Source organism: Lathyrus oleraceus, chromosome 4 (genome assembly GCF_024323335.1).
Source record: "Lathyrus oleraceus cultivar Zhongwan6 chromosome 4, CAAS_Psat_ZW6_1.0, whole genome shotgun sequence".
NCBI lineage: Eukaryota > Viridiplantae > Streptophyta > Magnoliopsida > Fabales > Fabaceae > Lathyrus > Lathyrus oleraceus.
Window position 1 is genome coordinate 237,771,391 of NC_066582.1, and position 13,863 is coordinate 237,785,253.

Below are 13,863 nucleotides of genomic sequence, written 5' to 3' on the forward strand. Positions count from 1 at the left end.
AAATTAAATCACTTTCATTGATAACCGGTTACGTGCAGACATTAACCGATTACACCCACAAAATTTCCCGTATTTCTTGAACTCATAAATAACTTTTGCCTTGTTGTAATCGGTTATAACCCGTATTAGAATTACAAAAATTACTTTTAAGACTTTTGTATTAACTTCTATTATCTTTCCGTTAAATAAAATTATATTATGTTTAGGGGAATTATAAAATTGAATCATTTTCCCCCTTTATTTTTTCAATAGAAAATATCCACTATTAATTCGCAATTTATCGATGAGAAATATAGGTCCAAAAAACTTAAACTTTATTTTTTCAAAGCATTACAGATAATAATATAACTTAAGTAGTTTAGCACTCCAAACAAAATGATAAAAGAAATTTAGAGAAAACAAGAAAAATAAAAGCATGCAATACATAAACACACATGAAAAAGACAGATATTGGAGCAGTATGAGAAACTGATTAGTCAGATGTTTTGTAGCAGGTGTTCTAAAGAGATAGTCTTGGGAGCATTGATAGAGTCTTCAGAATCCCAAAAGAAGACGCCAGGGATTGCATTTTGTTCCAAGAGGTATTTGATGGTCTCATTCAATATAGGGTCACCAGGAATTCCTGGTAGAACAAGAGCTGGAGTGTAATTAACTACTAGTTTCTTATAAAGCTCTATGATTTCTTCCTTTGTAGAGAATTTTTGACTATAGAACTGGTAGTCAACCAAATCTATAATGTCTTTGTTGTTCAAATACAATATATGGTAGTACGATTCCACCACTTGTGTTGGAGCAATAGATACTACCATTTTGAATGCTAAATGTTTATCAAGTTTGAGTTGTCTTATAACTTGTCCAATACAGTAGGAAAAATCATCATGACTTGAATTGATCACATCATAATGAATATCAATACCATCAATTATATTTTGATCGCTTTGATCATCGTCATAGAGTTCGATGATGTGTTGGATCGATTTTGCAGCATTATCGATCCACACCAAATTTTCAACTGGATTGAATGGAAATTCAGTGCCAACACCTCCAATGCTGATAACCACCCTCACTTCTGGATGACCTTGTTTAAACTTTTTCACCCGTTCAATACTGGAAGGATCAACCTCCCAAGTGGGGTTGAAACGTCCGTCGCCTTTTCCATCAATGTAATGCTCGCTGGCAAATCCGAGAATAAAGTCCATTTGTATTCTCTCGACATCGGAATCGATTCTGTGTTTTGGTATATGATGTATGTACAAACGAACAATGAGTTGTTGCACAATTCTTTTGTCATTTACAGGTGAAGACATTTCAAAGGTTGGAATTTGGAGGAGGAAATAGTTAATTGGGTTTTTCTGGATGATTGAAATGAGTAGCTCTTGAAGCCATTTTATAAGGATGTGTACAGATCTAGTCCAATGTGTCATATTAATTAATTACTTAAATATATGTAAGCATGTGACGTTATCAAGAATATCCAATATATAGGTAAGCATGTGACGTTATCAAGAATATCCAATTATCTCTAGGGGAAACTACTTGGTAGTTAAGTTCACACTAGGGGAAACTACTTGGTAGTTAAATTCACCAATTATCTCTCAAAATTATGTGTCAACATAAACTTTGTTGTACACTTTTTTTTATCAGTTAAAAGATATAAATCCATTCAACATTATGTTTGTTAAAAAATAATAGAGGCCAACAACAATAAACTACCGTCTATTAAATGCTTTTAAATATACTTTTGCAATGCGGATCTTCTCCAATTTTTATGATTCAGTCATCCCTCATTTTTTTAGTCTAATAGTTAATAAATCCACATAAAAAATAATGGTTCATAAGAGACAAATATATAAAGTGAATGAAGGGTTAGAATTTGAACATATGGTAAAAATATAAAGAAAAGGAAGGAGAGGATCCATATCCCTACTTTTGAGTTTGCTTCTATTATCTTTCCTTTGAATAAAATTACTTATCTATTATGTTCACACTATGGTTTGTTAGGGGATTTATAAAATTGAATTATTTTCCACCTTTATTTTTTCAATAGAAAATGTCCACTATTAATTCAAAATTGATCGATAAGAAATATACAGTCAAACCTAAGATTGATCCGAAAAACTTAAGCTTTTTTTTCCGAATATTTTGTTCCTATTTAAATCTAATAGCCATTTAAGACATTAAATTCTCAAGTTCCTAGATTTTAAATAATTTTCAATAATTATGTATTTTATTTGCAGGTTATATATTCACTAATAAACTTTGATTGGATTTAAAATTATTTATTGAATACAATGGATTGGATTTAAAACTATTTATTGAATACAATGGATTGGATTTAAAATTATTTTCTAAAACCGGTTTAAGAAATAAATTGGTTATTAAACTTGACCTATTTAAAAGTTTAACGCTAAAACAAATCAAACTTTTATAAAAGTTAGAGATACATTTGTTCTCGGTTAAAACAATCATTTTAATTATATATATTTTAAAACTGTATATAAAAATATTTATAGATAGTAGAAAATATTATGATTTGAATTGGTATAAATAAAAAATAATCTTGATTTAGTAATTTAGATATTTATTGTTAGAAATTAGTTGTTGTCACTGTAAAAAAAATTCTAACATTCAATGTTTATTATTAATTTATTACTGTGTAAAATCATTTTATAACTTCTGTGCATTTCAATTAAATTTTTATTGTTAAAAGTTTAACATAATAAAAATTATATTTAAGAAATAATTTTTATTAAATCATTACTAAAGGCTAGAACATTTATAATTAATCAATTTTTTTTTTTTTATCAAATCTTACTTAAATCAATTTTTTATTTAAAATCTCTTTTATTTTATTTTATCATAAATAGGTAATAAACCATCTACAAAGATGAAGTTATTGCATCATCTAAATTAAATTTTAAAATGGTTTTTTTTATTAAATTTGTCTACTAGCTGTATCAACCAGAGCAATAAAACATCTATTAATAATTTATTTAAAATGTAATTATAAATGTTAGGTTTACATTGGAAGTCAATCCGGGGGAAATTGCAATTTAAAATTAATTTACATTGTGATGTTAAAATGAAATGAGCCACTAAAAATTTAGTTACGGATAAATTTTTTTTAAACCGATTATAAAATTAAATTATATTTTAAAATTTTAAATAGATAGAATGATAATCACATATTACATATTTTGGTTTTCTCAAATATAAATATGGTTATGATTTGATTTATCAAAATTGGATAGTTTGCACAACTCTATTTATTACACTCTATTTATTACAGACTCTCGATTTTTCAATGATCCAAATTACAGCGTGTAATATCATAACAAAACCATTCCTAGAATTTGATCCTATGACCTTAAAAGAAGAAAGACTAAAAATAAGCTTATGATCTCTAGAAAAAACTATCTACCAACACAAGCATTCGGTAATCCTATGCCACACAGTTAGCTCACAAGTAATAAAAAGATTAGAGGCCAACTCAACTGAATCTCCGAATAGTTACCATTTTTTAACATACTTTCTTTAAAGGAGGTCTATTTTGCAAAAACTATGAAGAAAATACTAAAACCTTAGAAGTAGTCATCTTAATTTAAATAGGGGGAGAGATCAAGTTCTGCTACGACAGCCGAAAAAACCGTCTATTAAATGCTTCTAAAAATACTGTTGCAATTTGGATCTTTTTCAATTTTTATGATTCCGTCATTTTTTTAATGTAATGGTTAATAAATCTATATAAAATATAATGGTTCATAAGAGACAAATAGATAAAGTGAATGAATGGTTAGGATTTGAACATGATAGAAGCATGAGAAAAGGGAAGGAGAGGATCCATATACTACTTTTGTGTCTGCTTCTATTATCTTTCTTTGAATAAAATTACTTATCTATTACGTTCACACTATGGTTTGTTAGGGGAATTATAAAATTTAATCATGTCCCCCTTTATTTTTTCAATAGAAAATATCCACTATTAATTCAAATTTGATCGATGAGAAATATAGAGTCAAACCTAAGATTGATCCAAAAAACTTAAAAAAAAATCTGAATATTTTGTTACTATTTAAATCTAATAACCATTTAAGACATCAAATTCTCGAATTCCTAGATTTTAAATATAATTTTCAAAATTATATATTTTATTTGCAAATCATACATTCAGTAATAAATATAAAATTTCAATAACAACATCTATAATCTTTTTCATTTTATTATATCATTAATTAAATTCGTTAATGATTGTGAATGCCAAAATAAAATATGAAATGATACATAAAAAAATTTAAATATGATAATTTCATTACGAGGTTTCTAACTTATAAATAATCAGCTAACACACCAATGAATATGGTTGTCACCACTAATTGAATAAGTAAATTATTACTAAAATAATATAATATTTACAAAATAAAACAATAACTTATTAAATGAAAACTAAAATGTATTTAAAATGATTTTATACCCTATATTATACTTCTAAATAAGTTAAAATACAAGTAAGATATAATAATATTTTTAAAAAATATTTAATAACTAAATTATATTTTAATTCTGTATTTGTATTAAATTTATCTCATAATTTCCAATTTATTTTATTTTATTTATCTCTTAATTTTTATCCTTAGACACAAGTTAAATTTATCCAAATATATATTAATCAATCTTGAGTAGCAGGGATCATTTCCCCCTCATCTACTTAGTAGAGATCAAAATCAAAATGGTGATAGTATGAATCTTTCTTAGCACAATTTTTTAAAGGGTCATATTAAAGTCATTATTTAAAATGTAGCAATATGATAATAAAAAAAAAGGAGAAGTATCAAATAATTCCAATTTTTAATTCTCCTAACAACTATAGTGTGAACACACCACAAACATGAAAACAAATGAATGAATAATGTTTTTTGAACAATAAAGTCTTCAAATTTCATCAACCAAGTAATTTCTATTTTATTTTATAATTATTAAAAAACTTCCTTCCTCCTTCGTAATTTGAACTAATCAATTAATTAATCTGAATGCACATGAAAACATGCTTATAAAATGGCATTAAGAAGCTGTCATTCCAAACACATTCAAATCAAACCCAATTGTCACAAAATGTCTTCCTATAATACCAATGAAAACATTGATCTAACCATATATCGTCAATACATACTTCATATACCAACTCAACTCAATTTCAACGCCAAAATCGAAAAAAACGACTTCATTTTAGGGTTTGCTAGTGAAACCTACATACAAGGAAAAGGCACAGGGAACTTCAATCCCACATGGAACGTTAATCATCTCAGTCCTGAAAATATAAAAACATTCAAGGATAACAATCCAGAAGTGAGGGTGATAATAAGCATCGGAGGCGTCGGCGAAGAATTTCCATTCAATCCATTCGATAAAAATACATGGATGATCTACGCTGTCAACTCGATCAGACAGATCATCCTTCGTTACAACCAAACTCATAAAGACCAAAACCTTATTGATGGTATTGATATTCACTATGATATCGTCAAATCAGACGAGGATGATTTTTCCATTTATGTTGGCGAAGTTATAAGGCAACTAAAGAATGATAAACCTTTGTCCATCAATGTGGTATCAATTGCTCCTACAAAACTAGCTGAATCTTACTATGAAAAATTGTATTTGGACAACAAAAAGATCATTGACTTAGTTGATTATCAATTCTACAATCAGAAATTCTCGTCACAAGATGAAGTTGTTGAACTGTATAAGAAACTAGCAGTTACCTACCGTCCTTCTAAAGTCCTAGCAGGATACAACAATCCTCCTGACCCAGTGCTTATGGAGGGCATCATATATCTCATAAAAAACAAATTACTCCCTGGAGTTTTTGTTTGGAATTCTAATCCCTCTACCACTGGCTACGTTTCCTTCAGCTTTTGATCTGTTGTTGATGAGTTTGATCTCTCAGCTCTAGCTTGGTCCCTGTTGGATGGTGATTCGTTGCGTGGATGGTTTCTGAATTTCCGTTTCCTTATTGTGTGTTTGATGGTTGTATGTTTTCGTTCATTCTTCTCTTTGCTATGTTTTTATTCCTTATGTTTGCTGCTTCTTTTTACTTTGAGTTGTTTTACTCTTTTTTTAATATATTATTTTAGCATTCATTTTTTTTTATAAATAAAAGTATAGTTATTAATAACTTAAAAGCTATTATCAAAAAATAAGTTACCAAGTACCTACCTAGCTAGTAATCACTATTTACTTTTATGTTGGCAAATTTGTATCACATATAGTAATACCTAAGATTTGTTTTGCGTGTTCTAATTAAATAAGACTAGTGCATCATGTTTTTTTTAAATATTTTTTAATGGTAAAATAATATATTATAAAAAGTTAAAACCTACAAAAATGTACAATGAAAAAAAAACAAGAAGTTTCAAACAAGAAAACAGTTGTTTAAACAACAATAACCTACAACAATATCAAAATAGAGCAAATCTCAACACAAAACACCATAACCAACCAGCAAACAAAACAGAAGAGAAACCGCCACAACAACACCAAGTTAGATTTCAGACCATTGATCCAACAAAAACAAAACCAAAGTCACGGGAATCAATGCCAATCACATAAGATTGGGGAGACAAACTAAGAATTTCGACCTGTTATTGGATCAGACACATGATAGGATTATAAAGTCAATCGTTGAAAGATTAAGAGTTTATTTGAGCTTATGATGGAACTAACTCTAAGCAAAATAAAAAATATTTATCCTTAAACTCTTTCACATTAATGATACATCAGTGAAAATTTATCATTACTAGTCAACTAAATAGTCCACGGCACAACCTATGTCAAATCAAAATAAAACCACCCCTTATCTTAGCCCTAGGATGGAATGAGAGAAAAAAACTCAAAGACAAGACATAGATCCCTAGGCAAAGCCAAATGCATGCCTAATCATCCAAAAACCTTATACCAAATAGATTTTCTTTAGAAGGAAACCTATCACACAAAGTTGCCAAAAGAAAATTTGCACCGTTTAGGTGGTCCTAGCTATCCCAAACAGCGGAAAGATGAGAGAGTGCAAACTTAACAATTTCAACAAATGTAGAAGTCCTCTTAACAAGGGTTTGATAAGAGGAGGTCACAGAGAAGAAGCCATCACTAGCATGGACCCACCTCTACGAATCATGCTCCGTAGAGAGACGAGTCTTTTGAAGAGAAGAGAAAAATTCAACAACAAAAGTCTCTTCGTGAACAAAAAAGAATGTCTTTATCTAAGATCCTAAATTATAGACCCCTGATCCAACCTCAGACACATACCCTTTTTGGATTTCAGAGATGAGGAAAAGTCTAAGGTATTTAGTCATAATGGGGTACTACCAAGCCAAGAATCTTTCTAGAAGAAGGTCAAATAACCCGAACCAACCTTTTTAGACAAGGCCTCCTCAAACTAATTTATAGGATCATCCTTCTTGGATCCGAGCAGGGTCACTCATCTCCACCAAGTAGAACATGAGTAGTTCCCCGAAGATCTACCTCTACACCAGGAGTACACATAAGAAGCGCTATAACGGGCAAATAAAATATTTGATCAAAGACTAGAGAAGTCTGATAGAAGCCTCCATCTCCACTTAGAAAGAAGAGCTATGTTTACCAGTCTAAGGTCTTTAACACCCAGACCCCTAGACTTTTTTGATTTTGTTGGTTCTAAGTGTTGGCAGCAATTTTGGTAAAACAAAGAGTGTTCACAAGATGTTACATGTGATGTCTTAACTTAAGATATTTGTGTACCTGCTGGAGTTTAAAAAATATAATTATGCAGGATTGTTTCAGGATGTCATACACAATGTCATGGCATTTGATATTATGTACCTGCTGGAAATTATAAATCGAATTATGCAGGATTGTTCCAGGATGTCAGACCCGATGTCATGACATCCTGTACACAGAACATTCAGGGTGAATGTTATGTGTTATGTGATTGCGCATTTAATGGCAATCTATGTATGATTGATGAACTGATTTGCAGGCGCATTCAATCATTGATTACAACCTGATTTACTTATTTTCCAAGGAGATCTAACCAGCTGTCATGAGAAGATTTAATTGGAAAATAGTTTAGGGTTTTCAAGATGTCCAGGCCCAGCTGAAAGCTTCTATAAAAAGGGACTTGGAAAACCTGATTTGTAACACAACCAATACTAAGCGAAATATTGAGAGAATATAAGGGTTTGTGTCTTGTTTAGTCGTGAGACTTGTAAGCCATTCAATTCATCCATAGATGATTGAATTGGTCTGATTTGTGGGTTGTAAATTATCACTCTAAGCTTGTAAGCAAGACTGTGTGTCTACTTGATCAAAGCTGTTAAGCAAGATCAAGTGTGTGTCTACTTGATCAAAGTTGTTAAACAAGATTAAGTGTGTATCTACTTGATTAAAGCTGTTAAGCAAAATCAAGTGTGTGTTATTGAAAAGTGTCTTCTTTTCACAAGGAATTGTTGTTTAAAATCACAGGTGTGATTGAAGGGGAGTGAGTGGGTTCTCATATCTAAGAGTGCTTAGGTAGAAGTCGCACGGGTAGAGATTAGGTGAGAAAGACTGTAACTTGTTGAAGTGTACATAGAGTCTTTGAACTGATTCTATTTAGTGGATTTCCTTCCTGGCTTGGTAGCCCCCAGATGTAGGTGAGTTGGACCAAACTGGGTTAACAATTGCTTGTGTCTCTTGCATTACTATTCTTTATCTTTATCCTGTTTGTTTTACTCAGATATTAGTGTCGTGACATTACCTTCGACATCTCATATCTTATACCAGAATTTCAATTGGTATCAGAGCAGGCATCCTGCTCTGGTTCTGGGTGAGATCTAGGGACAACACTTTCTGGTACAATGGAGAGAGGTGGAGGATCTGTTCACAAGCCACCAATTTTTGATGGATCTAACTATGACTATTGGAAACCTCGAATGGTAGCTTTCTTAAAATCTCTGGATAATAAGGCTTGGAAAGCTATGTTAACAGGCTGGGTACATCCGTTAATTACTAAGGAAGGAGAAGCCACAACTGACAAGAAGCCTGAAGAACAATGGTCCAAGGAGGAGGATGATCTAGCCCTTGGAAATTCTAAAGCATTGAATGCCATATTCAATGGAGTAGACAAGAACATCTTCAGGTTGGTAAACAACTGTGAGGTGGCTAAAGATGCTTGGGACATTCTCAAAACCACTAATGAAGGCACCTCTAGAGTTAAAATGTCTAGACTACAACTTCTCACCTCCAAGTTTGAAAATTTAAGGATGAAAGAAGATGAAAATATACATGAATTTCATATGAGGATTCTTGAAATTGCTAATGCCTCAGGAGCCCTGGGAGAGAAGATGTCAGATGAGAAGCTAGTAAGGAAAATACTCAGGTCACTCCCTAAGATATTTGCTATGAAGGTGACAGCCATAGAAGAGTCTCAAGACATCTCCAACATGAGAGTTGATGAGCTAATTGGTTCCCTCCAAACATTTGAGATGGGAATGAATGATGGATCTGAAAGGAAAACCAAAAGCATAGCCTTCATATCTAACACAAAGGAGGAAAATAGTCAGGATGTTGATAAGGATCTTGAAAATGATGTAGCAATGTTGGGAAGACAGTTCAACAGACTGGTGAAAAAGATGGATGTAAGATCTAAGGCTAATGTCAAGAACATCTCATCTGACATCAGTAAATCCAACAATGCTGGAAGAAAAACAAGGTTAGATGATAAGCCCAAAGAAGGAAAATAAGTACAGTGCTATGAATGTGATGGGTATGGATACATCAGAACTGAATGTGGAACCTACCTCAAGAAGAAGAAGATGAGTCTTGCTGCCACTTTGTCTGATGAGAGTGAAACAGAAGAGTCTGCAAATTTGGTGACTGCCTTGACTGGAAGATGGGGTTCTAATGAAGACTCAAGTGATGATGAAGTAACCTTTGAAGAGTTGGCCACTACCTACAGAAAGTTGTGTCACAAAAGTGCAGATGTATCTAAACAGGTTGAAAGCCAGAAGAATGTGATAACTCAACTTGAGAATGATAAGGTAGAACACTTGGAAACCATCTCCAAATTAAAAACAGAAGAAGTGGTTTTGACTTCCAAGCTAGATGAAAGTCAAAGCCAGAAGAAAGTGATAGTACAGCTGGAGAATGAGAAGGCAAAGCATGTGGAAACCATCTCCAAGTTAAAAACTAAGGCTATGTTCTTGAATTCCAAACTAGAGGAGATGACCAAGTATGTAAGGATGTTAAACAATGGATCTGACTCCTTAGACAAGATTCTCCAAACTAGATAAATAACAGGAGACAAATTTGGCATTGGGTATAATGGATCTAAGCCTGAGTGCAGTTACACTGGTTGCAAACCTAAATCCAAACCTAAGTGCAGCCATATTAAAAGCCAACCTGAGATGTCACGTCGTATGTCACAACATCAGAAGGAAAGACAGCAGAAAGGGAAACATCAAAGATGGAGATGCCATTACTGTGGAAAATTTGGCCACCTGAAGCCCTTCTGCTATAAGTTGTATGGTTATCCTAGCCATGTTCATCATCAGACTCACTATCAACCAAGACCCAAACAGCACAATCCTGTTAATAAGAAGCAATGGGTTCCTAAGACAAATGTTACAAGTCTAATATCTCACACTCCCTTCAGAGTTTCAGCCAAAGAAGATTGGTGCTTTGACAGTGGGTGCTCCAGACACATGACTGGAAACAAAGACCTGTTAACTAGCCTTCATCCTCATGCCATAAGCTATGTAACCTTTGGTGATGGAGCAAAGGGTGAAATCAAGGGGATAAGAAAGCTTGAATGCCCTAGAGTTCCTAAACTTGACAAGGTCCTACTTGTTAAAGGCTTGACTTCAAATCTAATAAGCATCAGTCAACTATGTGACCAAGGTCTAAATGTTAACTTCACTAAAACTGAATGTCTGATTACCAACAAAGAAAGTGAAGTGATCATGGAAGGAGTCAGAACCAAAGACAACTGTTACATGTGGAGCTCTCAAATTAGTTACTCCTCAAAATGTACCTCAATCAAAGAGAAAGGGATGAAGATGATTACATCTGCTAGAGGAACTCCCAAATTGAAAGTCTGTGGGAAATGTCAGACAAGGATGTCACACCAGAAACTCAGACTTAACATCACTTCCAAAGGAGAAAAGCTCATGATGGCTCAAATAGATAGGAAGTTGGATCAGATGGTTGAACATGTTGCTTGTCATATACAGTCTGAAGCTGGAAAGAGCTTTGTTGGACTTGGGCTACAAGTCAAGCAGATAGAAGGGCCTATGTGTCTATCTCAAAGCAAAAGTGCCAAGAACAATGTTGAGAAGATTGGGATGGAGAGTGAAAGGACACCTGCTCCTACACATTTGAAAGATGAAAAAGGTGTTTATGCTGAATATATAGCAGATGGAAGTAGCTGTTCTCAACAGGGTTGGTTGAAACTACTGATGATTGCATACAATGTCACACACGATGTCATGACATTGTATTATGACAACCTGAATGCTACAACTATGTCCAAAAATCCTATTCAGCACAGTTGTACCAAGCACATTAATTGCTGTCATCACTCAATTAGAAAATTTGTGGAAGACAAATTCATAGCTCTAAAGCATGAAATGCAATTAGCTGACAAATTTGCAAGGGGTTTGGATGATAATCAGTTTGAATATGTAAGACGTAAATTGGGGATTTAGATTCTTGTGAAATTATGCCAATTAAAGTGGAGTGGAAAAGGTAATAAAAATATTGTCTGCCCACTTAAAAGAAAGAGCCACATTAATGATGAATCATTACCTAGTATTGGAACTAGTATCTATGCCATTTCCACACGCTACCTAGACACAACCATTTCCATCTTCATCCAACTTCTCAAAAAACCTTTGTTAGGGCAAAGAGATTTTTTTCAAAAGTTCAACAAAATGTCTCAACATCCCTCATCCTCAGGATCAAAACCCACTCATCACGCAAGGACTCCCTCCATGGAGTTTCTAGATGAAGACGTGTTGGACGTTACTCCTCTTGATTCCAAGCAACGCTCCTGGCCCTTCTTCCACAGCTGGAAGTAAGCAAGGTAACATTCCTGAAAAATCTCCTCATAAAGATGACATGCACTTTACTGATCGTACCATTAGGAACTTAGTTACTAGGATTATGAATGAAGGGCATGCAGTCAAGGGTGTTTCTACCCCTCTGTCCAGAAGGGACCCCTCTCCTGAGGTGGAACCCCAAGCTGAGAAAGATGATGATTCATCTAGATTAGAGAAGGAAGTGGCTGCTGAGGGATTATGTTCTCTAGGTAAAACCTTACCTAGTAAGAAACCAGCAGATGTGTCTCATGAAACTATTGAGAATGTTATTAATCTGGAGGAATAATGTTCTGAGGAAGAAGATGACACCTTGGTCCATCTCGTGAAACCAAGTGTAGTAAAGAAACTGAGGACCAGAAAAGGGAAGACTGTGGCTGAAATGAGGACAGCAAAAAGAATGAAAAAGGTTGTTGGTGTAGGACCCTCCAAATCTTGGAGTAAAGTTGAGGTTAAGAAGAGGAAGGTCAGAGAGAGTTCTGACTCTGATGATGATGTCGAAGACGATGTCCCAAACATCTCTCCTGCTAAAAGATAGACTGTCAAGAAGTCTCCAGGCAAAGTTGCAGTTGTGCACTTAGATAACATCTCTTTCCATCTTGAAGATGGTGCTGCCAAGTGCAAGTTTGTCATTCAAAGGAGGGTTGTTGTTGAAAGGGAGCTGGGAAAGGAGGCTGTAGAGGTGAAGGAAGTGATGGATTTGATCAAGAATGTTGGTCTGTTGAAAATTGTTGTTGGTTTACCCCTAATTCTTTGAGGGGTTAGTAAAAGAGTTTGTTGTGAATATCCCTGAGGATATTTCTGAAAAGAGTAGCAAGGGATTCTGCAAGGTTTCTGTAAGAGGTAGATGTGTGAGATTCTCCCCAACCATAATCAAAAAATTTCTAGGGAGAGGAACTGAAGGAGGTGTGGACTTAGAGGCTACAGACAATGAAGTCTGTAGGACTATTACTGCTGGCCAAGTTAAGGAATGGCCTAGTAAGAATCACCTATCAGCTGGCAAGCTAACTGTCAAATATTCCATCTTGCATAAGATTGGTTCAGCCAACTGGGTGCCTACTAATCATATCTCAACCATCTCCATTGGTCTTGGAAGAATCATTTATGCTATTGGAACCAGGATAAACTTTGACTTTGGAAGGTTTATGTTTGATCAAATTGTCAGACATGCCTCCACTAATGCAGTGAAGCTGCCCATTGCCTTTCCATTTATCATATGTGGAATTATCTTGAGCCAACAACCAGGAATTCTCAACACAAGTGACATTCAAAGCAGAAGAAAGCCTCCATTATCCATTCACTACAAGCTGTTTGAAGGAAGCCATGTCAATGATGTTGTCATGACATCTACAAGAAAGGAGCCTGCCTCTCAAGGTAGCTTGATTGATCAATTAAAGGAAACTTGTAAGGAGCTGGATAATGGTATTAGGGTTGCCAAGGCAAGGAAAGAGGCTTTGGAGGTTCTTATTGGTAGCTTAGAGAAGGAAGAGATGGAGAAGGCTTGTGAGACCAAGGATTCAGATGCCAATACCTCAAGTGAGAGGTCCAATGCTCAATCTAGTGGCAGCTCTGATTCTGAAGGTGAAGATAATGTCTCTTCCTCAGACTGAGTGGTAATGGTTCCCCTGAAATGAAGACTGTGTGTGTTGTGATGAAGACTGGGTTGGTGTGGCTGTTGTGTGTGCTGTTATAAAAGCTGGTCCCCCTTCTCTTTTGATGCTGAAGAATTTGTTTTTTTTAAATGTGTGTAATTTGTGGC

General features: G+C 34.0%; 2 protein-coding genes across 2 annotated transcripts; one reads left to right on the forward strand and one right to left on the reverse strand.

Annotated features, from left to right (window-relative positions):
- Positions 1 to 476: 476 nt before the first annotated feature.
- Positions 477 to 1,307, reverse strand: LOC127136845 (chitinase 1). Its single transcript, XM_051063359.1, has one exon. It carries the CDS (start codon positions 1,305 to 1,307, stop codon positions 477 to 479), a length of 831 nt encoding a protein of 276 aa, XP_050919316.1.
- A 3,781-nt stretch (positions 1,308 to 5,088) lies between these two features.
- LOC127074795 (chitinase 1) lies at positions 5,089 to 6,329 on the forward strand. The gene has a single exon (XM_051016159.1). It carries the CDS (start codon positions 5,110 to 5,112, stop codon positions 5,914 to 5,916), a length of 807 nt encoding a protein of 268 aa, XP_050872116.1. The 5' UTR covers positions 5,089 to 5,109; the 3' UTR covers positions 5,917 to 6,329.
- The last annotated feature ends 7,534 nt before the right edge of the window (positions 6,330 to 13,863 follow it).